The sequence below is a fragment of the Acomys russatus genome, chromosome 20 (assembly GCF_903995435.1).
Source record: "Acomys russatus chromosome 20, mAcoRus1.1, whole genome shotgun sequence".
NCBI classification, from domain to species: Eukaryota; Metazoa; Chordata; class Mammalia; order Rodentia; family Muridae; genus Acomys; species Acomys russatus.
In genome coordinates, this window is record NC_067156.1 from 53,479,647 (window position 1) to 53,506,909 (window position 27,263).

Sequence of the window (27,263 nt, forward strand, 5' to 3'; positions counted from 1 at the left end):
TTGGTGAGTGGCTAACAAAGAACTCAGCTGGAGAGAAAAGAAAAATTCTTCTTTTCAAATGTCTTGACAAGTCGCCAACCCAGGGACGTAGCGATAGAGCATTGCTGCTGGATTCTTTGTATCCTGTTTGTAAAAAAGAAGGCAGTACAGGATTCCCGAATAGAGTCAGTACGTCCGTGAACTTGAGAAACATGTCAGTTTCCAGTTAAAACCAGTGTCAATGTAATAAATAGCCTTGTTTGAACTGACTCTAAATTATGTCTATAATGACACCCTACATAGTCGACTCAAAATTGATTACCTAAATGCAAGAGCTAAAACTGCAAAACTCCTACAAGGAAACACAGCGATGGCTCTACACCATACTAGATTTGGTTGTGATTTCCTGGATGGAAGATTGATTTAAGGCTTACCATGAGGATAAGAGCAGGTAAGTTGCATTTCATCAAGATGTAAACTTCTCATGCATCGGTGACACGATCAAGGAATCAAAAGGACACTCCGCAGGATGCGGGAAATGGTCACAAATTGTATTTGATATGAGTCTAATATTCAGAATGATAAGGAATACTTACCACTTAATAAAAAGACAATGTACTTTAAGAAAGGACAAAGGACCAGAATAGACATTTTTTCCAAAGAGGTTACACAGCTGGAGACTAAAGTTCATGGGAAGATTCTCAACATCATGTGTTTTCTTAGGGAACCCCCAAGGCAATGTTACTTCATACCCAATAGGATTTCCAAAACAACAAAAAATACCACTAGTTAAGCCACAGAGAAACCGAGGCATTTGAATGCTACTGATGAGGTAGAAATGGTGCTGACACTATGGAAACCTGTGATGGTCCCTTCAAAAGTTAAACAGCAGTACTATATCCACTAGCAACTCCAAGAAGTCATTGAAAGCAGAGAACCAAATTGTTTTTTACATTACTGTTGCTAGCTACTGTTCACAGTATTAAAAGGTCACATCATTAGGAAGGTTGAGGACCACTGGCATAGAGCTGCAGGATGGCAACTGAGGCTGAGACTGTCCTGGTCTCTGGTCTGCGCACTTGGCCATGGCATAGATGCAAGATGACTTCATGTCATTATATTGTGTTTTGGTGCATTATGTTGTTATTGCTGCTGCTGCTGCTGCTGTTGTTTGTAGTTGTTTTTGTTTTGTTTTGAGACAAGGTCCTACTGTGTAGCCCTGGCTCATCTGGAATTTGCTATATAGACCAAGCTGGCCAGGAAGGCTCAAGATCCTTCTGTTTCTACCTAAGTGCTAAGATTAAATACTTGTACCACCATGCTTGGTTGGGGTGTGTGTGTGTGTGTGTGTGTGTGTGTGTGTGTGTGTGTGTGTGTGTGTGTGTGTGTGTAAAATGTTATATGCTTTTGGACTAACTCTTGGTATTCAAGAAAAATTAAATGTTTTATTTCTTGTACACAGTTTGATCTCTTGAATTCTAGTCCCATGTCACTTTAAGATAAAGATACAGTCTCAATAAAGTGGTCATTAAGTGTTTACTTCATCATGTGAACATCACAAAATGTGCTTACACAAACCAAGACAGAGCCACAAATATCACTAGCTTCCTGTGGAGTTTCTAAGTGAACCTGGGGCTGTGGCTGCAGCGTCTTGGAACATCACTGCAGCTGTGTGATGTGTGAGACCCTAGTTTCCATTTTCAGTACCACAGAAGGAAAGGAGTGAGTCTGCCAGAATCCGTTGTGTTTTTCTTCTTCATGCAGATCCATAGAGAGAAAGACAAAAGTAAACATTCACAATCATTTCAGATGCCATTGACTTAGTGTCGTCTGCAGTTGGGGAGAGCCTGGCGTGGTGGCTTTAACTGAAGCGCTCAGAAGGTAGAAGCAAGATGTGAATTCAAGGTCAACCAGGACTGTATTATAGAGAAACAGAGTCTCAATAACAAAACAGCTATGGTGGGACAGAACCCTCACCTCACTCTTCACAGCAGGCTGCTGTGTGCACTATAGCTTAAGTGGGTGAACTGTTTCTTTCCAACAAGCATATTCAAACAAGCACGTTTCTATAACGTAGATGACTGAACAGTCTCCTCCAGCTGGCAGCTAGAATGACAAACACTCCCATTACAGTCATGATCTCTGTTTAGTGTTGCAGCCTGCAAATCCCTAACAGGAGTTAGTGTTGCAGGAGGCGGTGCCTTCCTTATGGAGTACATTAGCAGAGGTTCCATTTTACACAGGCTAGCATAGACTTAGTCAGACAGGATCCTCACTCTACTCAGGGAGGTCTCTTTAGTCCCTGTGCCTTTTAACTTTTTGGGATTTTTTTGTTTTTTGTTTTTTGCTTGTTTGTTTGTTTGTTTGTTTGTTTGTTTGAGTTTTATGTGTATGGGTGCTTTGCTGACAGGTATGCCTAGGCACCACTTGCTTTCCTGGTACCCACAGAGGCCAGAAGAGGGCATTGGATTCCCCTGGAATTGGAGTTAGCCACCTTGTGGGAGCTGGAAACAAAACCCATGTAAGAATATCAAGTGCCCTTAACCGCGGCGCCATTGCTCCAGAGTCCCCTACCCCATGCCTTTAGACAAATTACTATAGCCCTTCTTTCAGCCTTCTTTTATCCTTAAAATAAAAGGCAAATACTTGGGCTGGGGTGAGTGGTTCCCAGTAGAGAAATCACCTAAGGTCCTGGGTAAAATTCTACTTACCCCCATCTAGTCCCTAAAAGATGCAGGAACTGTTTGTATTTACAGTATAAACATGGATAATGTTGTGGTGACATCTGTGACAGGCAGAACTATACACCTGGGTTGTCGTTGTGAATGTTATTGAATGCTTTGGTGGATACAAGGGACATCTTTCTCTTCTTTACCAGGAAATAGAATATTTACAGACAAATACAGATGGAGAATCATAAGCTTCAAGCAGTTAAGTTCCCTAACTGTTTTAAATGAATATACTTTCTTAACAATGCCTTTGGAAATTAAACCTCAAACTAATGAGTCCCAAGGTCCCAATCCTGGTTCCCCAGACACAGAATTTCATCTGTTCCCAGGAGGCTTCTTTATCTCCCCACCACCACCACCCCAAGCACAGGGGTTTTGTTTTTTTGTTTTTGAAAATTATAATTTCATTCTCCTTTCTCTTCCTTCCCTCTAAACCCTTCCATATACCCCTCCTGCTCTCTTTCAGATTCATGGCTTTTTATTAATTGTTATCACATGCATGTGTGTGTGTGTGTGTGTGTGTGTGTACACACACACACACATTTCTAAATACAGCCTGATTGATCTGTATGCTGTTACTCATGTGTGTGTTTTCAGGGCTGACCATTCGGTATTAGACAGCCTATTGGTGCTCTCTTCTCTGGAGAAGGCTAGTTCTGCTGCTCTCGGGATTCCTTCCCTATAGTTCTTTGTACCAGGTTCAGGCCCCCTGAAGCCATGTGTAAGAGCAGACACACAGCCTCAGCAGCACTGCTGCTCAAACTGACCCAGGTTGGTTTCAGATTCGCACTCCTTCCTCACCATTCCAAGCGCTGGGATTGCAAGCAATGGTCTATCTTAAACATGAGTATTGTATTATTTCTCCAATGAGTAATGAGGTCAGTGTTTGGCTTTTGGCAATGACAAAATGGTATAATAGGATCACTGCTAACCCCAAGCAAGTTGTAACTCATAGTGTGTTATCAAATAAACTACCCAGAGTTAGTACTGGTTTCCATATAGTTTTTTTTTTAATGGGTTCAGTTTCCAGTACAGAGAGAGAGACAGAGAGAACAAAGTGAAAATAATTTGTTTTAAACTGATGTATTTAGCCTAACTATGGAGACACATTCCTATAACCCAACACTCAGGAGGCTAAGACTGGAAGACTGAATTCAAGATCTGCCTGGGCTACACAGTGAAATCCCCATCTCAGGGGGAGTTTATTTTATTTTATTTTATTTTTTACTTTGATGTAGAGTCTTGACAGAGTCATAAATGCCCTGCCTTTTCCCAGTCAACAAGCAATGCTTCTGTCCTTCAGTGTGTCTTCTCTTTGCCTCTCTTCCTCTCCTGTTTTCTCACCATCTCCCATCCCTGTGTGTGTCCTTATTTCCTTACTGTTCCCCTATTCTGTACTGGCTGAGGCTAAAATGCCATTATTTATTATCATTATTTAGTATTTGCCTTGCTGAGCTGAGTCTAATACTACATATTCCAGTCTCTCCCTGGTGGATCAGCAGTCTGCAACAGAAATGACAGCTGTGTGTACAGATGCATAAATACACAGCCATCCCTCAGCATCTTCATGTGATTGTTTCCAGGACCCCCAGGGGTACCACACCTCACAGATCCTCATTTCTTGTACAGACTGACATTGTATTTTCATATAACCTATTCGTGTATCCCTCATATATTTGCAATTATCTCCAGACGACTTATGCCTAAGACAATGCAAATTCCCCCACTCATCCACAATGCAAATTTTATATAAGTTATATACTTAGTATTTTTAAAATGACAAAAAATATTATACATGTTCACTATGCATAGAGTCATTTTTTCTCTGAAGCTTGCTGAATCCATGGATAGATAACTGTATTGATATATATATATATATATATATATATATATATATATATATATATATATATATATATATACACACACACACACACATATGTTGTAAATACATACAGACATGCATATATGTATATATACATATATATGCATAGATATATACATATACATATGTATACATATATACATCATGTATGCATGATATGTATACATGAAAGATGAGACCTATGTGGGTAGGTTCATAGATGGATCATTTATCTAAATGATGAAGGAGAAGGGGCAAGGAAACTCAGATAAAGAAGCAAGCAGGACGCATCTAACTAGTCTCTGCAATGAGGCAAGATACCCAAAGGTCTTCTGAGGGTCATGTTGCAGAGTTCATGAAAATGTAGACTAAGACCATGACTGAACGTGTGCATCTCAGGCCACTCTATTGCTGGTCACAATTAAGACTCCAACAAACATGGGCCTGGAGAGATGGCTCAGAGGTTAAAAGTACTGTCTGTTCTTCCAAAGGTCCTGAGTTCAAGTCCAGAAACCACATGGTGGCTCACAACCGTCTATTATGTGATTTGGTGCCCTCTTCTGACATACAGGCATACATGTGGGCAGACTACTGTATAAATAATAAATAACAGCTGGTGAAAGATTCCCTGGGGGAGGGCATGAGTGCCAGAAGGCAATTTTGTTACTGCATTGAAACACCATTTCCTGAACGGAGAGTCATAAATCCTAGCAAAGGCCAACTGAGATAAGGAGGCTACTTCTTCCGTAGAATTCCCCCTCAGGCCATGGGATTGGGTTGAATTTGCTCAGCCACACTTGGAACTCTGCCACCAGCGGGGAACAGCTGAGACCAGAAAGTAGGACGGTCTGTGTGGAAGATGCATGCGCTGAAGTGGCCTCTCTCTCAGGAAACACACAACGCCTCACAGCACTGCTCTGTGTTCACCAGTCCCACACTCCACTCACAGCTTTTGAGGAGTTAGCATCTTGGACTTCAGAAAAGCTATTTTTAAACTATTCGTGAGGTTGACCCAGGATGAGCATGCCTGCAAGTGTCAAACACAAGCCCCCGTACACCCAAACCAGCTTTCCAGCAATTTACAGAGCTTTAGAGAATGTATTTATGTTTATTTTGTGTGCATTCGTGTTTTGCCTGCACGGATGTCTGTGTGAGGGTGTCAGGTCCCCTGAAACTGGAACAGCAGACAGTTGTAAGCTGCCATGTGGCTGCTGGAAATTGAACCCTGGTCCTTTTGAAGAGAAGTTAATGCTCTTAACTGCGGAGCCATCTCTCCAGGCCCCAATTCACAGTTTTTAACAAGTAATATGTGTGACATTTAAACTTGGTTGTACATATTTGGGGGGAGGCAAAAGGATACATGAAGTAGGACAGTCACAGAAGACACTGCCACCAAAGCTTGTATGTCCATCCAGGGAGATAATAACAGGGTCCCAGGACGGTGTTATCTGCTTGAGACAGGTCAACAAGTGAGCCGGAAAGACCCTGTAACAGAAATGCAGAGAAAAAAAATAATAATAATAAAAAAATAAATAATATATATATATATATATACACACACAAAGAAGGAAGCTCATGGATTTTAGAAACTGACACACTCTAGAGAGATTAGAATGGCCCAGAGATGTCAAAGTGGCAGGGTGCCCTGTGCAAGAAGGTGACAGGAGGGGCTGGAGAGATGGCTCAGTGGTTAAGAGCACTGTCTCCTCTTCCAGAGGACCTGGGTTCAATTCCCAGCACCCACATGGCAGCTCACAGCTGTCTGTAACTCCAAGATCTGACACCCTCACATTGACATTCACACAAGCAAAATATCAATGGACAGAAAATTAAAATAATAAATAAGTTATTTTTAAAAATACTTTTTAAAAAGTTAAAAAAAAAAAAAAAGGTGACCAGGGAGGAACTCATCAAGGAGCACTGTAAAGGGGGTGTTGTATCAGTCAGGGTTCCCTAAAGGAACAGGACCAATGCAAGAATGTGTGTGTGGTGTGTGTGTGTGTGTGTGTGTGTGTGTGTGTGTGTGTGTGTGTGTATGTATATATACATACATATACATGCCATATACATGTATGTATGTATGTGTATATATACATATATATACATGCCATATACATGTATGTATACAGTTTAAAACTTATTAGGTCAACTTTAAAATACTAAAACCAGCAGAATCACACCTGAGAACTGAGAGCTGATCGTTGCTCAGACCTTGAAGCTGAGGAGTTCCACAGTGGCTGTCTCTCCCTGTGGGGGCAGTCCGACACCCTGTTGTTGTTGCTCGGTGCCTAGGCCTGGATGCCTCAGCAGTCTCTATCTAATGCCAGAAGCCTGAAAGGTTCCTGGAGAGCTGTTGGCCCCGAGTCCACAGTGAGATCTTGGAATTCAGCTGGTTCTGGTGTCAGCATAAGAATCAGCAGCAGCAACAAGGCACCTTAGCTCATCGACAGGCCAGAAAACAAAATGCGAAATCATCTTCCTCCTATCCCACCCTTTGTGCCTGGACAGCTACCAGAAGGTTCCTCCCACAGTCACAGTGGTTCTTTCCACACCAGTCAAAATGATCCGGACATGTCTTCAGGTGAGGTCTCCTACTGAGGTGATTCTAATTTGGCAAGTTGACATTAAAACCAACTATAATAGTACTGAAGGAGGAGGAGACACAGTAAGCGAGTCGGGGGATTCAGGAGGAAGATAGTGCTGCAATCCTAGCCCTGAGGGAGAGCCCCGGGGAAAGGGGGGCTCAGGGAGCATGGGGTTAGTGGGCTAGAACAGAGCAGACTGAAGGTGCTCTGAAAACAGTGATGGAGCAGGTAGAGGGACAGTCTGGAAGTGTTTTGGGAACCCTGGGTGAATAAGGCCCCTGTGAGAACTTGGAGGTAAGGAATGGCCTGAGCTGATCCATGCCATAAAAGCTGACTCCTAGCTCCTGTGTCAGAGGATGCTCTCTACACAGGCCAGAAGAGAGGTAAAGAGACCAGGAGGCAAGGCAAACGTGGCCATCCAGGTAGGAGGCCATGGTGGTTGAGACCATGGCAGATGAGACACTCAAAATCGGATAGTTTCAAATGAGTCTTAGACAGATAAACTTGATGTAGTGAGAAAAAAAAATGCCCAGGATGACTTCATGGTTCAGAGTGAACCACTGGGAAGAAAATGAGCCCTGAGGTGCAAAGACCTCAGGCAGAGCAGGTACAACTCATCAATTCAGCCCTGAGCAGATGGAGTATCACATCCATCGTATGTCCAACTAAGGTTGTCATGACCACTTCTTCCCCCATCTGTGAGAATCAGGCTCTCTGAGGAAGGTTCATTGGGATCCAAGAATTAGGTGATATTCTCCTTATATTTTTGGTTGTAAGCCTAGCCTTTAACGGCTAAGCCATCTCTCTAGCCCTAGGTGATATTTCTCAAGTAAGGAACGCATACCCAAACCAAAATGGTCCCAGGCAATGATCAATGTATTACACAGCTGTCATAGAGACTTCTGGCTTTTTCAAATATAAACTTGATTATCTGTTTCCCTGAAGAGTCTCAAGGACATTTTCTTTGTTATAAGAACACGTAATTTCAGATAAATATGACAAGATAAATATTTCTGCTTCCAGTGCTCTTGGTAGACTGACAAGCGAGTAATAAGTAGACATTCTATTTATAGGGCTTCTTTTGTTATGCAGAACCATGAGGATTCTTCTAAGTTGTTCTTATAATACCTGAACCGTATGGAAGAAGTTGTGTCTCACTCATTACCCATGGTGCTTTGCTTTAGTGTTAGCGGTATGGTTCAATTCCAACTTATGCCAGCCACCTTTTTGGTCCCTGCTGCAAAATGCGGAAAAGGAAGATTTGTTGGGGCTCCCAGTTTTAGACATTCCAGTCTGTGGTTATCTAGATACACTGCCATGGGCCCATCCTAGCTCACTTTCTCTTGCTATGATAAATAGCTTGACCAAAAGCAACTTGGAAAAGAAAGGAATTTTCTGGCTTGTGTGTCCCAATCACAGTCCATCACTGAGGAAAGTCAGAAAAGGAACCAAGTCAGGAGCAGGGACGGGAATCATGAAGTACAAGTGCTTGTTAGCTTACTCTCTGTGGCTTGCTCAGCTTGCTTCATTGCACAAGCCAGAACTACCTGTCCAGGGCTGGCACTGCCCACAGTGGGCTGGGCCCTCCCACATCTATCATTAATCAAGAAAATTGCCCCCACAGACTTGCCTACAGGCTAATCTGATTGAAGGTATGTTCTCAGTAGAGGTTCTCTGTCCCCAGATGGCCCTAGCTTGTGTCAAGTTGACAAGAATGTAACTAGTACAAGACCTGCGGTGAAGTAAAGCATCTTGGTGACAGGAAGGCATAGCAGAACAAAGCTACTCACTGCACATCAGCCAGAAAGCGGAGATGGAGCAGGGAGGAGGAAGGAGCAGGGAAGATGTACTCTTTGGGGGCATGTCCATAGTGACCAGCAACCAGGCTCCGCCTTCTATTATCACAGTCGATATAAACTCATCAGCGGGTCAACTCATTGATGAAGTTGGCACTCTAATCCAATAACCTCTCAGTAGCACGACCAACTGAAGATGGTACTATCAGCACATGAGCACATGTAAGGGGAGACACCCCACACTCAAACTGTAACGCGGCTGTACATGTCCCTGCCCCAGGCATGTCTCTCTTACATTTCATTTCGCTCTGCATGTCTGTTTGTTCTTTTAACTCTCCTCTTCTTCAAAATCCAGGTGTTCTGAAATATCTCATTGTTTTTATTATTCTCTCCTCTCTTTCTCTCCCTGGTGTATTCAATTGGCTTTAGAACCTGAATCCTCAGCCTCTACAGACCTCTCCCTAAGTGTATCCAGTCTCCACCTCCAACTCTAACTCAAACTCTCCTTCCATTTCAGTCCCTCCTAGACTTGGCTCTGGTCATTCCACCAAGAGCACAACCCAGGCTTTCTCTACCTTTGAGCTGTGTACTACTTAGTCCTGGCTGTGGTGCCACCCTTGGCCTGGAAATACTGTATCCCCTTAGCTATTCTCTAGGACAGTTGACAGAACAGAATTTCAGCAGTCAGAGCTGAGAACCCGCCCTTCTGGGTTTGAACCCAAGAACTCAGATACTAAAATCCAAGTGCAGCCACCATGGATATTATCCGATGGGCCTTAGCAGAACGCTTAGCGTGTCTTTCTGTTGACCTTGTCAGTTGGAACGCAGAGGACCTACCTCTAGACGTTTGCCTTAAACTCAGCTGGATTTCTCCAAAAAAGGGATCTCCTTTCTCCGTGTTGCCCCAGTAGACAGAAAAGCTTGAGTGACTCAGAAGGACAAGGATAATTACATAATTTGAGCTTGCTTTTTCTGAGAATTCTTGTCAAGTAACAGTGCATTGTCTGAGAGCAAAGGCTTAAAGTCGTGATTCTTGGAGTCTCTTTTTCCCAGTGAAAATATTTAATTATTTTTTTTCTGATCCCACGCAAATAAGTTTCTGCTCTGAAGGCAGGCTGCACTTAGCTGTTTCCTCAGAGATTTATCATTTATAGAGTCTCTTAAGTTTAGGAGTGGGAGTACTGTGAACAATCTCAAAAGCTAAAAACTAATTTTTATGGGGGGAAAGGAGGTAATTAGGAAAAGTTATGTCCCAATCGCCAAAGGGTAGATTTAATCAGTTCTCCACTATGGGCCATAAATCTGATTTCTAAACATCTATAACTTAACACAATTGCTAGGTGAGATAGAATTTGGAAGAAGGAGCTAGAATTTTACATATATTTAAAAACAACAATTTCTGACCTTCGCACATGCGCACACATGTGCACGCTCGCGCGCGTGCACACGCACACACACACACACACACACACACACACACACACACACACACACACACACACACACGAAATATAAAAGGACCAAACCCATGAAGGTTAACATAGTGCCTGTAGAGGTCTCATGGCTCCTGTGTTTTCAATCTACATAAAATTCCAATTCTTTCCTAGTCATAAGCTTATAAACTAATAGGTAAAAAGTAGCAAGCTTGCAACAGATTATACTAAAACAGATACCAATTTGTATGCTACTAAGAATGTCCAAAATGAAGTTTTTAACAAAGTTTTAGAGGTAGAGAAAATACCCAAATTAATAATATTAGATATACATAAGAGAGACGTCAAAAAGACACTGGGGAAATTCAGAGAATCATAAGAACACATTTTTAAAATCTGTATCATGAGCCGGGCATGGTGGTGCACATGCCTTTAATCCCAGCACTTGGGAGACAGAGGCAGGCAGATCGCTGTGAGTTTGAGGCCAGCCTGGTCGACAAAGTGAGTCCAGGATGGCCAAGGCTACACAGAGGAACCTTGTCTCAAAAAACCAAAAAGGAAAAAGAAAGAAAGAAAGAAAAATAAATAAATAAATAAAATCTGTATCATACCAAGCTGGAAACAAAAGAAATAGAATATATATTCTACCAAATCTAAATCAAGAAGAAATAGATAATTCAAATAGTCCTCCTGTGTTATCTTATTGGACCCATGATGTCCAATGAGATAGAAATAGTAACTAAAAATACCCCAACTGAAACAAATCAAATATATTCAGTGAAGAATTCTATCAGACCTTCTAAGAACTAACACCAATACTACCTAAAATACTCTACAAAATAGGAAATGAAGGAATATTTCAAGTTTTTTTTATAAAGCCAGTACTATCCTGATACTAAAAGCAGATAGAAAACCAAAACAAAAAGATAATTATGGATCAATAGCTCTGATGAACATGAGCCAAAAAATTATCTATAACATGCTTGCAAACAGAATCCAAGAACATATCCACCATGATCAAGTTCACTCCATCTCAGAATGCAGAGATGGTTCATCAACAAATGTAATCTACCCCATAATAGACTCTAGGACAGAAACCATACAACCATCTCACTGAATGCAGAAAAGGCCATTGAACAGCTGGAGAGATGGCTCAGAGGTTAAGAGCACTTCCAGAGGTTCAATTCCCAGCAACCACATGGTGGCTCACAACTATCTATAATGTGATCTGATGCCCTCTTCTGGCCTGCAGGTCTACATGAGGACAGAGCACTCATACATTCATTAAATAAATAAATAATAAAATGGTCATTGACAAAACTCCAACATCCCTTCATAATAAAAGTTCTAGTGGGCTAGAGAGATGGCTCAGAGATTAAGAGCACTGTCTGCTCTTCCAAAGGTCCCGAGTTCAATTCCCAGCAACCACATAGTGGCTCACAACCATCTGTAATGATATCTGGTGCCTCCTTGAGGCAGGCAGGTGCACATGCAGGCAGAATAGTATACAAATAATAAATTTAAAAAAGTTTAAAGCTCTTATTCCCTCTCTCTTACCCCCCCTCGGGTACTCATCCCCACTTCCTTCCCTCCCCATGTTCACTTAATAAACCTCATATAATCTAATAAATAAATAAATAAAAAGTTCTAGAATCTCTGAGAATACAGGGGGCATATCTCAGCATAACAAAGGCAATATACAACAATCCTACAGCCAATATCCTGTTCAATGGAAAACTCACAAAGCATTTCCACTGAAATCAACAAGACAAGGATGCCAACTCTCCCCACTTCTGTTCAATACAATCCTTGAAGTCATAGGCTAGGCATAAAGGACCGTGCCTTTAATCTCAACTCTTGGGAGGCAGAAGCAGACAGATCTCTGTGAGTTCAAGACCAGCCTAATCTACACAGTGAATGCCAAGATAGCCAGGACTAAATAGTAAGACTCTGTCTCAAAGGAGGAAAAAAGAAAATAAAACTTGAAATCTTGGCTACAGCAATCATACAAATAAAGGAGATAAAGGGGGTATAAATAGAAAACAAGGAGGTAAAAATATCCTTATTTGCAGATGAAATGATTCTATATGTTAAAAAAGCTAAGGATTCTGCCCAAAGCCTCCTATAGCTGATAAAATAGCCTAACAACAAGATATAAAAATCAGTAGCCCTTCCTATTTGTAGACAGCGAACACGCTGAGAAGGAAATCAAGGGGTAAATCCCATTTTTAATAGCCTAAAAAAGAACTATATCCTGGGTGTGGGGTGAAATCTATCCAAGAAAGTGAAAGATTTATAAAAACAAATATAAGTGAATTCTAAATAACCAAGAAAATTTGCTTAGGAAAACATTTAACAAAGAATACAAAATAGTTGAACATTGGAAACTATGAAACACTATGAATTCATAATAGGCTTATGATGTTCATAGAGGACTCATGATTAAATTTCATTGTTAGTGACCTAAAGACTCTATAAAACACCAATAAAAGCACAAGCAAGATAATCCTGGAATGTTCTATGAAACTCAAAAGACCTTAAGGTGGCCCTAATAATGTTCTAACAATGCTGGAGCAGGGGAAAAAAATCAAGGGCTTAAAGGTTCGTGATTTGGAAGCTGGAAGTTAAGCTGGTGCTAGACTTCACGTGACAAAAACTAGTGATTCAACTCCAGAACCAAAATTAAAGAAAACTCGTTTCAAGGTCACTAGAAGTCCACAGTGACAGACTGGTGTGGATGGAAAGATGACAGAGATGTCAGGTAAACGCGTTGGTAACAAAGCTCCAGAGGTAGATCCAAGTACATTGGTCAGTTTCACCAAAGGGCTCATGGTAATTCAACTGAGAGAACATAGTCTTCTCTGGGTGTGCTGCAAAACATGGACATCCCTGTGGGAAAAGCAAACTTTGGGCTTTTCTTTGAACCATGACAAAAATAATTCACTGGGTTAAGACGCAAATATATGACGTATAAAGCTTATGAGAAAACATTGGAATGTTTTTAATTTTAAATTATCCAATGACTTTTCTGATTGAATACACATACACATGCACACGCATGAGCAAACACACACACACACACACACAGCCATAAACCCTGAAAGAAAATTAAACTAGCTGGGCATGGTGGCACACGCCTTTAATTTCAGCACTCAAGAGGCAGAGGCGGGTGGATCTCTGTGAGTTCGAGGCCAGCCTGGTCTACATAGAGTCCAGGACAGCCAAAGCTACACAGAGAGACACTGTCTCGAAAAACCAAAAAAAGAAAAAAAGAAAAAAGAAAGAAAGAAAATTAAACTGATTAATCGAATATCACCAAAAATTAAAAATTGTGTTCATCAACAGACACTTAAGAAAATTAAAATTCAAGAGAAGATATAAATAAATCCCATACTTAAGAAAGGTTTTAACTTCAGATGGCATTTTTTAAAAATCATTTACTCTTTTTAAATTTTTTTTAAAAATCAGTAACCAGAAGCCAAAAAAAAAAAAAAAAAAAAAAAAGCAAGAATCTAGGCAGGGCAGCACACACCTGTAATCTAAGCACTCAGGAGACTGAGACAAAAGGGTTATGAATTGGAGGCCAGTTTGGGGCTACACAACAAATTCCAGGCAGCATGCCTGTCACACCAACACTCAGAAGGTAGAGGGCACAGTCCCAGGATGGAGAAGCTGGTGGGTGAGCTACAGCATCCATTTCCATGCGCTCTGGATTTGTTTGAGAGATGCTGCCTCAACAAAAAAGGTTGAGAGCAATAGAAGCGAACTCCCATTGTCAGCTTCAGATGTGTACATGCACTTGCATACATGAACTTGCACACACAGATGCCCGCATATGCAGACATGAGTACACATACAGATGCACACACCATACATCTGCATGCAAAAAAAATCCAAAATTATGCTTTCAAAACTTTAAAAGGTTGTTTTGAAAAGTAGTTCTATATGTGGTGCAATGTTTACCTTAGGTAATGCAACTCAACCCCTTTAAAAAGAGTCAAAGTATCCTTGCATTTTGATCTTTCTATGTTTATATAAAGATCTCAAGATGTTTCTCATTAGGTAATGCAAAAAAAAAAAAAAAAAAAAAAAAGCTAAGAAATGTCACATTTCTCCTTAGCTTCCCTTTTCTGAATGGACTTTCCAGTGGAGCTGGAGATCAGGGACACAGACACTGATGTAGGAGAGAGCCTAGTGGATCCCCCAGGGATCTTGAGAGCTGTGGGCCTGAATGATGCAGGCACCCCATGGCCCTGCTCTCCTACTTCCACCCCACCCAGGAAGCACCTGTCCTGCTGTCAGTGACCAGATAGCAATGAGTTGCAATCTGAGTGCCTCTCCCCTGCCACCTGCCATACAGAGGGTCCTGTATGGTGCCACTGCACCCCCTCCACTTCCCCTAGATCCAGTCGCTATGTCAAGCTTGCCATGGCCTGGTCACCTGAGGGGCTAATCTCTTCCTGTCTCTGGCCCCTAGTCTCATCCCAATTAGTTCAGGGTCTGACCTGTGTTGGGTCTCTTCTGTGATTGGCTGCTGTGACCACCACGTCAGCCTGCTACACCAGATATGGGGGCAGCTCTCCTGACACTAACATGGGCCAGAGAACCTTGAGAGAGTTTCCCAGCAAGAGGCAGATGCCTGCACCTGTTGGTGTTTTCCTCCTTAGTTTGTGTTAGCCTTCCCTAAGCCAAGAAACAAGATGAAGGGTCTGCTGCTCTTCATACCAGGCTTAGACTCATGCTGGGCCCTTTTTAAACTGCCAATGGAAGCGATGCAGACTTTTATAAAATGTAGTATAGTATGAATGGTTCCTATATTCAAATCCAGCCCAATTTATTGTACATTAAGTCTATCACCTGGAAAGGAATCAGTACCCCAGAGCTAGGGACAAGGACTTGCTGCCATAATGGGTGAGCATGGTGTCCTTATAGCTCTTGGGTAAGCTGGAACTCACCATTCCTACTTAACTATGGTTTGCTTTAAACAAAACCAAAAAACAAACAAAAACAACAACAACAACTCATACAAAGGCTCAGTGATAGCCCTGAAGGCCTGTAGGAGGATCATAATTTGGAGGACAGGCTGGGCTCCCTGAGGCCCTATGGTAGATTTCTTTATGTTAATGAGCCAATACAATCTATTTTGATTTTGCCATTTTTAATATTATTATGAGTATGTATATTTTGCCTCATGTGAACATGTGTTTCTGGTTCCCAAAGAGGTCAAAAGGGCCATTGGATCCCCTTGGAGTAGAATCATAGGTAGTTGGGGCTGGAGAGATGGCTTAGTGGTTAAAAGCATTTGCTGCTCTTCCAGAGGTCTTGAGTTCAATTCCCAGCAACCACATGGTAGCTCACCACCATCCATAATGGAATCTGATTCCCTCTTCTGGTGCACATGAAAACAGAGCACTCATCTACATAAAATAAATAAATCTTTTTTTAAAAAATAGTTACAGATAGTTGTGAGTCACCATTTGGATGCTGAGAATCAAACCTGGTTGGGGGGGGCGGTGTTCTGCAAGAAGAGCAAGTCTTCTTAACCCCTGTGCCATCTCTCTCGCCCTCCATTCTGATTGTACCTCGCATAGAAAAGTCAAAAGAAAGCTGCAAAGACAGACCTTAGATTAGCTATGTCTTCCATTGCTAAGGCAGTTGCTTAGCTGTCAAAAGTACTTAATGCTGAGAACCACACAACTATGTTCTTGCTTTATGACTAATGACCAGCATTAATTTTTTACTTACAGTTTTTGTTCTAGTAAAATTTGTGAACAGCAAAGAGGTTCTGGAGCTTGATGAGCAGTGAAAGCCAAGCTGCCTGCCCTGCATCACGATGACCCATCAGAGCATGTGACAGGGTAGCACTTGGACTGCCACACTGAAAGAATCCCTGCCCTCTTTGCAACTTCCAGCTTGCCATTTTTTTTTTCCTGCTTTCTACTATGTAAAATGTCCTGACATGTGTTTTCTTGTCACTCTTTCTAACCTTAGGAGTTCTTTGATCATGTGAAGAAACTGTGGGATGATGAGGGGGTGAAGGCCTGTTTTGAGAGATCCAATGAGTACCAGCTGATCGACTGTGCACAATAGTAAGTTGCTTCCCTGTCCAAGCCTCTCTGGAGCAAGATTGTATTCTTGGCTGTGCCCTCCATATGGCTCTGGGATTTCCTAGAGCAGGGAAGAAGTGTAGCTTTGACCCCAAAAGTTAACTTTCTAAAGGAGGTGTGTTCAGCAACATTGTTTCACTAAAGAGATATGCTTGGTAACATTGTCTCACTAAAGATGTGTGTTTGGCAACATTGTTTCACTAAAGAGTTGAACTTGGCAACATTGTTTCACTAAAGAGGTGTGATCAGCAACATTGTTTCACTAAAGAAGTGTGATCAGCAACATTGTTTCACTAAAGAGGTGCATGGTGCCATTGTTTCTCTGAAGAAGGTGTGTTTGATAACTGTTGTTTCACAGATGTATTCTGTAAAAATGTTTCTCAGAAAAACCAGAATAACCTTCACTCACTTTGTCCTGATTGTTTTCAATTCTATTCATTTTTTCCATTTTTTGCAGAGAGTTAAAGGCATATTTGCACATTCTAATGTCCCTAAATATTCATTATTATATTTTAATTTTGAAGCAAGGCTCCCCAAATTTGTGGGACTGGAGAAATGGCTCAGAGTCTAAGAGCACTGGCTGCTCTTCCAAAGGACCTGAGTTCTGTTCCCAGGACAAACATGGCAGCTCACAACTGCCTGTAACTTCAGTGTCAGAAGACCTGATGACCTGGCCTCCTCAAGCACCTACACGCACATTCACAAAGATACACACACACACACACACACACACACACACACACACACACACACACACCTAATTTAAAGTAAAATAAATCCTGTTCCCTATTGGTTTTCTGCTGCACTTTGGAGTTTGGCATTACAAAACTTACATTGATTGCAGACAGGTTCTTCCTTCCCCTGGCCCCCTCCCCCCACCCCCCCCTCACTGATGTTTTGGAATGCTTCGGGCCTTGAACCGGCAGTGACTTTGGTGTGTTCTAATGATTGGCTGATAGTGAAAATAAAAGCAGACTCTTCCATTATGACACAGAAATGAGACTTGGCCACATACTCCTGGCCATACAACTGCCCTATAAGCAGAATACAAAGCTTCAGTGATGACTTTTCTTGTTCTGCTCTTTCCTGTGGGATGAATTTGTGTTCCAGGGAAATGATGTTTTCATATTGTCCGAGATCAAGTGCAGGCAAGTGTTGGATCTCACCCATAGATTCCAGGTGGTTTGCCTTGTAAAGAGACTTCAACTATCTTCTCTAGAGCTTTTTAAAATAAATGAGTATGGTGTGGGTACCTTCGGTGGTGGTTCCCAAGTAATAGGACTATACCCATTGGCTTCCTTACAAAGCAAAAAAAAAAAAAAAAAGTGGATTAATAATTCCTGCATTAAGACCCCCCCCTTTGTAAAATAAATAAATACATAAGCTGGGCATGGTGGTGCATGCTTACGATCCCAGTACTCAGGGAAGCAGAGGCAGGTGGATTGTTGTGATTTCAAGGCTAGCCTGGTCTACAAAGTGAGTCCAGGACAGCCAAGGCTACACGGAGAAACACTATGTCAAAAAAAAAAAAAAATTTACAAAAAACAAAACAAAAACTTTGTTCTCTGTATCAGGTTCAACTGTACTGTTGTTCTGCCCATTTCACGTCAATAATGACATCAGTAACCTATTTAAATGCACTCTGGGATTTGGAATAATACAGATTATAATGTCATGTTTAGTAAGTTAATTCTAAGTGCACTTGTCACTGGAACTTTCTCTGTGAAGGACAAGCTCACAATAAAGCTATTGTTGTATGAGTAAAAAATAAAATAATTGTTTTTAGACGTGTGACCAAGGCCTGCCTCTTAAAGCATATGGTCCTCCTTATGCTTATTAGAAAGTTGAGGCAGGAGGATCATTGCTTTGAGCTCTGCCTGCATAATATAATGTCTACGAAGCTACACACTAAAGCAGAAAATGGCAGCAGCTGAGATCTGTAGCATAGGTCGTGATGACAATGAAACTCACATGTGTTTGCACTGGAAGTTGCTGTGCAGTATGTGTTTTGTCATCCTGTTTCAGTGTCCTTGGAAACGTGGTATTGCCACTCATTGTCACATGAGGAATTTCTTCTCTTAAACAGGAAAAAAAAATGGAAACCTTTCTTTTGTGTCAGTGGCATGGAGGGCAAATGATTAGGCTTCAAGTAGAATGTGCAAAATCATCTTTTTTTTTTTTTCTTTTTTGTTAAGTGACATGAGTTTGGCAGTGAGCAGACCAAGAATCAGATGAGGTAATAGCTCTGCCACCAGCTGTTGCCTGAGACTTGGGGCAAAGTATTCCAAAAGGAGAAGGAAAAAAAAAAAAAAAAAAAAACAGTGGCACTTAGTCCCATGGAGTTGGATAGGACAAATAAGTTAGAAACCCAAAGCCCTCAGAATAGTGCCTGGCATACAGTTGAGCTCTTGATAAGTATTACTCTTGCTAGTATGTGACTGATACCCTGTGGCCAGAGAGGTAGACTGAGGCATCCTAGAGTCACAGGTTCCCAGTAACAGACACAACCACAAGAAGAGGTCTCTGCTTGCTTTCACTTCTGTCCTTGGAAACTACAGTGAGCCAGGAATACAAAGTGCCTTATGAATGAGGCTCCCAGCTTTAGACTGAGACTCCTCTTTCAGGCTTACTAGGAATAAAGCCCGAGTTTCTTAACCTCAAACCTGGCCAAGTCACAGGAAGCCACCACCATGGAGACTTGTGAACCCACCTCTTCATAACTCCTCTTGCATCACCATTTTATCCATCTTAACATGTGAGAATCATGCTGGCTCAGTATCTTTGTCCCTTATGATCTTTTTAAAGATTGATTGATTGATTGATTGATTGATACAGTATTCTGTCTGCGTGTATGCCTACATACCAGAAGAGGGCAGCAGATCGCATTATAGATGGTTGTGAGCCACCATGTGATTGCTGGGAACTGAACTCAGGACCTTTAGAAGAACAATCAGTGCTCTTAACCTCTGAGTCATCCAGGCCCCTATGATCTTGTTTCACTTCTATACTCAGGTTCTGGGGCTGAGGAAATGGAGAGTCCAGAGAGTTTTACATTGCTGAGTAACTGTTAGAAAACTGTAAGCTTTGACTATCTCCCACCATGGGGACACACATTCGTCACATTGGCAGAGGAACATGACCATGATGCTGTGCTATTTGTCCATTCATAAGGCTTTCACTTTCTCCAGGGAATAGGTGCTGATAATATTCATGCACCCATTTCTCGGCTGGACATCACTGTGGGAAGGTAGCCTTTGTCAGTCTTACATGTAACAGAGTCAAATATAGCTGATGGCATAGACATGCTCTAAGAAGTGTGTCATTACATAGTTCCATTACTATATAAACATCAGAGAGCAAACTGTTTATGAAGATCTGGGTTGCACAGCCTCTGGACATCCAAGCCACCAGGTGGAGATACATCCAAATGTTCACTAGCCTACTGTTCCCAGGACTTTGATGAATAAAATAACTCAAGATTAAGTCAAGCACAAAAGAAAAGAAATTATGCAATCAAGAGACAAAGTAGGGACTGGACAGTGGCTCAGTGGTTAAAAGTACTTCCTGTTCTTCCAAGAGGACAGGAGTGCAGTTCTGAGCACCCAGGTGGCCCACAACTGCCTCTAACTACAGATTCAGGGAATCCAATGCCCTCTGTTGGCCTCAGCCAGCACCCACACATGCACAGCATACACACACACAGACTCACCCACATATACACACAAAAAAATCTTGTATTTTTAAAAAGAGACAAGGTAAATATCAGACATGTGAGGCAGCTGCTGTCAAAACAGTTTAGTTTACAGTCCACTTTTTTCCCACTAGTAGGAGGCATGTACTATGAAATCATAGTAGAAAGTCCAGTATGGTAAAGACCACACTGATAACACAGTCATTTCCTTACCTTATCAGGGATGATGTACTGCACGTGACTCCCATGTTGTTCTTTTATCTGGCCGGCAGCCAAGTGTGTGGCTCATACCAACATCACTACAAATGCTGGGAGACGCATTGTGCTGCATTCCAACAGCCGTGAGGACTGGGAAAGAGAATTGTTCCAGTCTGTACAGTCTTAGAGATCACTGTCTGTACTCAGTCCAGAGAATACTGAAGTTTCATGTACTGCATGGGATAATAGCTGAATTAACAAAGCCAGAGCCTCATATTCCATGTGCCACTGATTGGAGACACTGACCAGAGACTCTTTCACGAATCCATACCATACCCTAGATTCTCACACACTGAAGCTTACTCTTGCAGATCCCCAGGATCTTGATGTGGTTTCTTTTTTTCCTCCTCTAAATTGCTAGGAGAAGATCTGACTAATGTGTTGGGTGACTCTGAGTCACTGTGATATGTTGCTCTGCAGTTCTGCACTTTGAACTCTGATACTTACTTAGAAGCCGTCTTTCTCTCTCCCACCCCTATTTATTTTTTTTTTTTTTTATTTACTCACTTTACAGTCTGATCCCAGCCCCTTCCCTCCTCTCTTCTCTGCCCCACCCTCATGCCGCCCTCTCTCTCTGTTCCACCCTCTCCTTCTTCACTGAGAAGAGGAGGCCCCCCAGGGGTACCAACCCACCCTGTTACCTCAAGTCACAGCAGGACTGAGGTCTGACAAAGCAGCCCAGCTAGGGGAAACGGATGCAAAGGCAGGCAACAGAGTCAGAGACTGTCCCTATTCCCATTGTTAGGGGATCCACATGATGACCAAGCTGCACATCTGCTACATATGTGTAGGGGGTCTAGGTCCAGCCCATGCATGCTCTTTGGTTGGTGGTTCAGTCTCCTGTGAGCCTCATGGGCCCAGGTTAGTTTTCTCTGTAGGTCTTCTTGTGGTGTCCTTGACCCCTCCAGCTCCCTCAATCCTTCCTCCCATTCTTCCACAAAACTCCCTGAGCTTGGCCTATTGTTTGGCCCTGGGTCTCTGCATCTGTTTCCATCAGCTGCTGGATGAAGCAAGCCTCACAGAGAACAGCTATGCTAAGCTCCTGTCTGCAAGCATAACGAAGTATCATTAATAGTGTCAGGGGATCTGTCTTTGTATGCATAATTCTCAGAACCATCTGGGGAAGAGTTCCTCAGTGGTGCTGAAATTCTGTTAGGGCCTCAGAAGACTGGGTTGCCCACTAAGACCTAAGAAGCCAGGCCTGGTGGTCCCAGCTTGCGATCCCAGCTACTCAGGAGTTTGAGACGAGAGGATAACAAGTTCAAGGTCTGGGCTTTAGTGTGAGCTGGAGGAAAGCTTGGTCAGCTTAATGAAAACCTAGCTCAAAACAAACCTATAAGGAGGGCTCTAGCTTTAGTTCAGTGGTTGCCTAGCATGCATAAGGACCTAGGCTTAACTTCCAATACCAGAAAGAAAAAAAAAAAGAATGATATCCTGAGAATCTATCAGTTCATAAAAGGCTCAGTCTATAGCCTCGTTATTCACTTAGATATATGTATGCCCAAAAGAATTACAAACATATATCCATACAAACAAGTGATTGTAGCAACCTTATCCACAGTAGCCAGAATCAGAAGCAACCCAAGTGCCCACCAACAGATAGATGTGCAATGTCCTTGCAATGGAATGTATTCAGCAACAGGAGAAAAAGGCAGTACTGATGCACAGGATTCCTAGACAGACCTAGAAGACACCATGCTAAGTGATGGAAGCCTAACCCAAAGGGACACAAATAAGTGGTCCATGCATATAAGATGCCCATGAATGAGAAACCCATAAAGGTAGATAGTACTGGGGATGAGGAGAGGAGAAAATTGAAGCACTACTCAGGCTAAGTAGATTATCATAGGGATGGTGTACACATTGGTTACTTTTGTGTTGCTATGGCAAAATCCCCAGCAGAAGTAACTTGAAGAAGAAAGAACTAGTTTTGGCTCATGAGTCCACGGAGTTCAGTTGTCATGGCCAGCAGGGCAGAGTGGAGCAGCTCACTCCTGTCATGTCAGGCCAGGAGCAGAGAGAGAAATACAAGTGTCCTTTTGGCTTTTTCCTTTTTCCATTCTATTCTGCACAGACCTCAGTCTGTAGGTTAGTGCTAACCACTTTCAGGATGGGTCTTCATCCCTTCAGATAATTCTCTCTAGAAACATCTAGAACTGTGCCTTACAAATCTCCTAGGAGATTCTGAATACAGTCAAGTCGACAAAAATTAGCCATCAGGATGAGTGCTCTGGGACTGGCTAAATGTGCTGGTCATACAACCTTGTGACTATACCAAAACCATTAAATTCTATGCTCCAAAGGGGTGACATTTATGTACCATACGTTACATCGTATACATATATATTCAGCTTAAAAAGAAAGATGGCAAGAGGATGGAGGAAGGCAGAGCGGGAAAAAATGTCAGGCACATGGTAGTGGGGCTGGCTGTGTGTGGGCAGCCATCATGCAGGCCTGATGACAACAGAACAGCAGCCTGCTCTTTCAGTTCCCAGTGGGACATAGTGGAAACGTGCACATGGGTTGCAAGGCCTGCATCTTCATACTCAGCCAACTGGCATTGCGTGCCCACAGAAGCGTGCTGGAAGCTGAAATACGTGTGCAAAGGGAGGGGCCTCTGAAGTTTACCGCATGGATAAGGTAGATCTTTGGAGGCCACTAAGATCTGATTTATGTTGTTTGATACACGAGGAGTAGAAACGTCCTCAGGCTGCTTCTAGAAAAAGTAGCATTTCTCCAAAGCTGTCTTCAAGCTGGTTTTGAATCAACCGTGCTTTGGAGAAGGGCCCTGGGTAGGTGGTTCCCCTTGGGATAATGGGTATATTGGCTCCCCTTGAGTGTCTTGCTTCCTATTTTCATTTTTTTTTTCCACTTTTCCCTTTGAAGAGCCAATTCCAGATGAAGTAGATAAATATCCAGCCCACGCCACCTCATATGTGCCCCTCTAGCCAGTTACTGGAACCCCCTCACCTGAGTCCGTAGTCACTTCTGTGTCCCAAGCAGGAACTGCTGCTTCCAGCAACAAGGCATGTATACCTTGGGGGGGGGGATAGAGTGGGAGTCAGCAATACCACTGAGCTTGAAACTCCCCACATGGGTATGACTGTCTTTTTTATCATCAAGCAAAACTTCAAATTACCAGAGATTATATTTTATTCCAAGTTCCCTAGTTCCTGCTATGAAATTTTAAACACAGTCTACTGAATTAACCCCCCAAATGCATTTCCTTTAAGCCCTCATAATAAGTGATTAGGTAACCATGGAAACAGCTATTTTAGGAGAGAGAGAAAATTGGGTCTTTAGAAGATCTCTATAAAGTCAGACTTCACTTAATGTAACTTCCAACACCACCCAGTGTGGGTTCCTTTGCTTTGTACCAACACACAAGCTCATTTAGAAGCACGTCCATTTCAACAACTGACTTGGGAAGACTCTTAGACTAGCAGAGAAAAAGAAGAAAGAATGCCCAGAGTGAAAAGTCAGACGATCCTGTCCTCTAGTCCCAGGTCTGTCTTTCCTCAACTGCCAGCAGTTTTCCCAGCCCCATCCCCCATCTCTAACAATAACTTCAACCATATGGCTCACTGCCATGCCCTGGGAATACTAAACTTTTAGAATAATCTTGAAATTATTGGCACCTATATAGTTCCCGCTTCAAAACTGGTCTTTTGCAGATAATTTCAAAATAGAAGAAAAAAGAACTTAAAAGACATATATTACACAATACCATTGAGTACATTAAAAATAAAACCGAAACCAAGATGTTTAAGCACATTATTCTAAACTATCCTTTTCATCTTTATTCTTAAATTGATTTTCAGATTTATTTTCTAGATCTGCAAAACTGGAGCTGTCCCTGCTTATGGGGCAGTTGGGCTTCTTCTTCCTCTTTTGGTGTGGGAAGTGATCGTGTGGTGGAGATAACATACATGAATAGAGCCCGAGCAAAAGCCTCTCAGCCCCCCTCCCTCTGTCCTTCATTTCTTCCATCATTGTCTGGAAATGTCTGTCTGATTGCATACAAAAGAATTTTTTAACTAACTGGTTCTTTTTTTTTTTTTTTTTTTTTTTTTTCTTCTTCTTCTTTTCTTTTTTCCAAGGCAGGGTTTCTCTGTGTAGCCTTGACTGTCCAGGACTCACTTTGTAGACCAGGCTGGCCTCGAACTCACAGAGATCTGCCTGCCTCTGCCTCCCAAGTGCTAGGTTTAAAGGTGTGTGCCACCACAGCCCAGTTACTGCCTGATTCTTTTCACTTTGGGTGTATATGCAATGTGTGTGTTCACATTCATATGTGTAAGTGTTGGGCATGCTTGTGCCAAGACACATGTGTGGTCAGAAGACAAGCCCTTCTTGGGTGTCTGCTCTTACCTTCCACCTTGTTTGGAACAGCTCTCTTCTCTTTGCCATGGAGTACGCCAGGCTAGCAAGTCCAAGGGCTTTCAAGCCTTCTATCTCCAATACAATCACAGAATTACACACAGGTGTGCACACTACTGTGTCAGGCTTTCTGTCAGTTCTGAAGACCAAAACTCCATCCTCACATTTGCGTGGCAAGGCTTTTACCCTCTGACTCATGGCCCCAGCCCACAGAAAAGAAATTTTTGAGGTGGGTTACCACACATGATTTTGTGTAAAATGTTACTTAAAATATCTCAAAATAATGGTTCACTTGCATGAAGAACAGCCATTTGTCACCCTGTTCCATATTCGCTCTTTGTATAAGGCAGGGTGGCAGGACAGTGTGGGTCCCTCAGTCCTTTCCTCTTCCTAGAATATCACAAGTTTCTATTACTCTTTGCCATTTGCTTTGCGTTGCTGGGTTTTCATGGTCAGGGTGCTAGATCTTAGGACCTTCAAATTATACACAATGAAATAAAACAAAAAACATATCTTTTTGCTAGCTTAGAACTATGTTGTTTAGTATTCATTAGAAATGGAACCCTTTGTCACACAGACCCAAGGTGCAGAATGCCAATAAAAAAATGTGCCAAGAGGCTGTGATGTGGCCCCACCCTACCCCATTCCTGTGCTGCCTCATGTCCCTCTGTTGGCTCTAGTTCATGATATCAAAAGCAGTACTGCTTTTCAAGGCGCATAACAGAAAAGAACCCAGTTAACACCAGGTGCTAAAGCAATGTGGTGACTTATTAAATAGTCCAAAGTAAAGTAGGACTGTATTTGAGTAGCATTTATTGTGAGTTTACATTCACAGCCCTTAAATAACTACAAGTCAGAGGTCTCTGTGTCTTCCCCTCCCCACATTGGGCTCAGTATTCTTTCCTGCTAGGGGAGAAGCTGTGCAGAAATGTCCTGGCATATGTCCAGGACAGGTTACAAATGGGACCAAATATATTTTACATTTGTGGTTCTTGTTTGTTTGGTTGGTTGGTTGGTTTTGGTTTTTTGGTTTGGGTTTCTTTGGTTTTTTCAAGACAAGATTTCTCTGTGTAGCCTTGGCTGTCCTGGACTCTGTACTCATAGAGATCTGCCTGCCTCTGCCCCCCAAGTGTTGGGATTAAAGGCATGTGCCACCACCGCCCAGCCATTTTCCTTTTTGAAAAAAAGGTTTATTTATTATTTATACAGTATTCTGTCCACATGTGTGCCTGCATGCCAGAAGAGGACACCAGATAACATTATAGATTACATTATGTAATCTATAATGTTGCTGGGAACTGAACTCAGGACTTTTGGAAAAACAAATATTGGCCTTTGGATCACATGAAATACTTTACATAAAATTATACAGTAAGGTGACAAGAAAAACAGTCCAATTTTCTTGCAACTTTAATTCCAAATACTCTGTAGCAACACCTCACACTTCTTATTAGAAATAGAAAATCTGGAAAATAGAATTTCTATCTCACTGAGACACACACACACACACACACACACACACACGTGAGGATATAACAGCTGTCCTGCAAGGAGAGCGTGGGCCCAAGCCTGGCCTCCAACTCATCCAATGCTGGATGGAGCTTGTTGTGTCGTTTGCTCCTCACCAAGTGTTCACAGGGGAGATGATTCATCTTTTTCCTTAATGAGGGGCTGAGGAGGGCACTTGTCAGTACTGAACAAACATGAGGATCCAAGTTCAATCCCCTAAACTCATGCAAAAAGCTGAGTGCCCATGGCAGGCTCTTAGAATCCCAGCACTAGGGTAGTGAGGAGCAGAGAGGGGAGGATCGTTGAGGCTCACTGGCTAAACCAGTCTAGCCTACTTGGCAAGTTGCAGACCAGTCTTTAAAGGATCCAAAATGGACTGCTGTCCTGAGACTGACCTCCTCTGGCCTTGTGCACCACCACAGACATGAACACATACATACACAGCGCCCGTGCGCACGCAGACACACACACACAAACACACACACACAGGAGCAGAGGCTGACATGATGGTTCAGTGGTAGGATACTTTGTTGGTAGTGTACTTAGTTGGCATCCATGAAGATCTTGGTTTCATCTCCAACATGGAAAAAAATTAAAAACCAGATGTAAAGTTTACCCTGAAATGAAACGCTGTGACTAAGATGGTTTCTAAACAATAATGTTGAAGTGTTTAGGAAGAGGTGTGCCACTGTCTTTAAAATGCATCCAGATAAGATGGATTAGTGAATGGGCAGATGAACAGATACATGGCTTTTAAGTACAATAAAAAAACAGATGGTCAGCAGTCCCAGCTACTCAGGAGGCTGAGGCAGAAAGATCCCCTTGAGCCCAGGAATTCAAGACCACCCTGAACAACAAAGGGAGAATAGTAATAGTAAAATGGGGTCTAGATAGGTATGAATTTGAGTATTCATTATAGATTCAAATGTTTTGAT

At 42.2% G+C, this 27,263-nt stretch overlaps 1 protein-coding gene across 2 annotated transcripts in view; it reads left to right on the top strand.

Annotated features, from left to right (window-relative positions):
* The window catches only part of Gnal (G protein subunit alpha L), a 124,392-nt gene that overhangs the window by 70,562 nt on the left and 26,567 nt on the right, over positions 1 to 27,263 (top strand). For both annotated transcript variants that reach the window (XM_051163474.1, XM_051163475.1), the window contains exon 5: positions 16,378 to 16,475. In XM_051163474.1, coding sequence (XP_051019431.1) covers positions 16,378 to 16,475 — 98 coding nt within the window. The remainder of the gene's footprint in view (positions 1 to 16,377; positions 16,476 to 27,263) is intronic.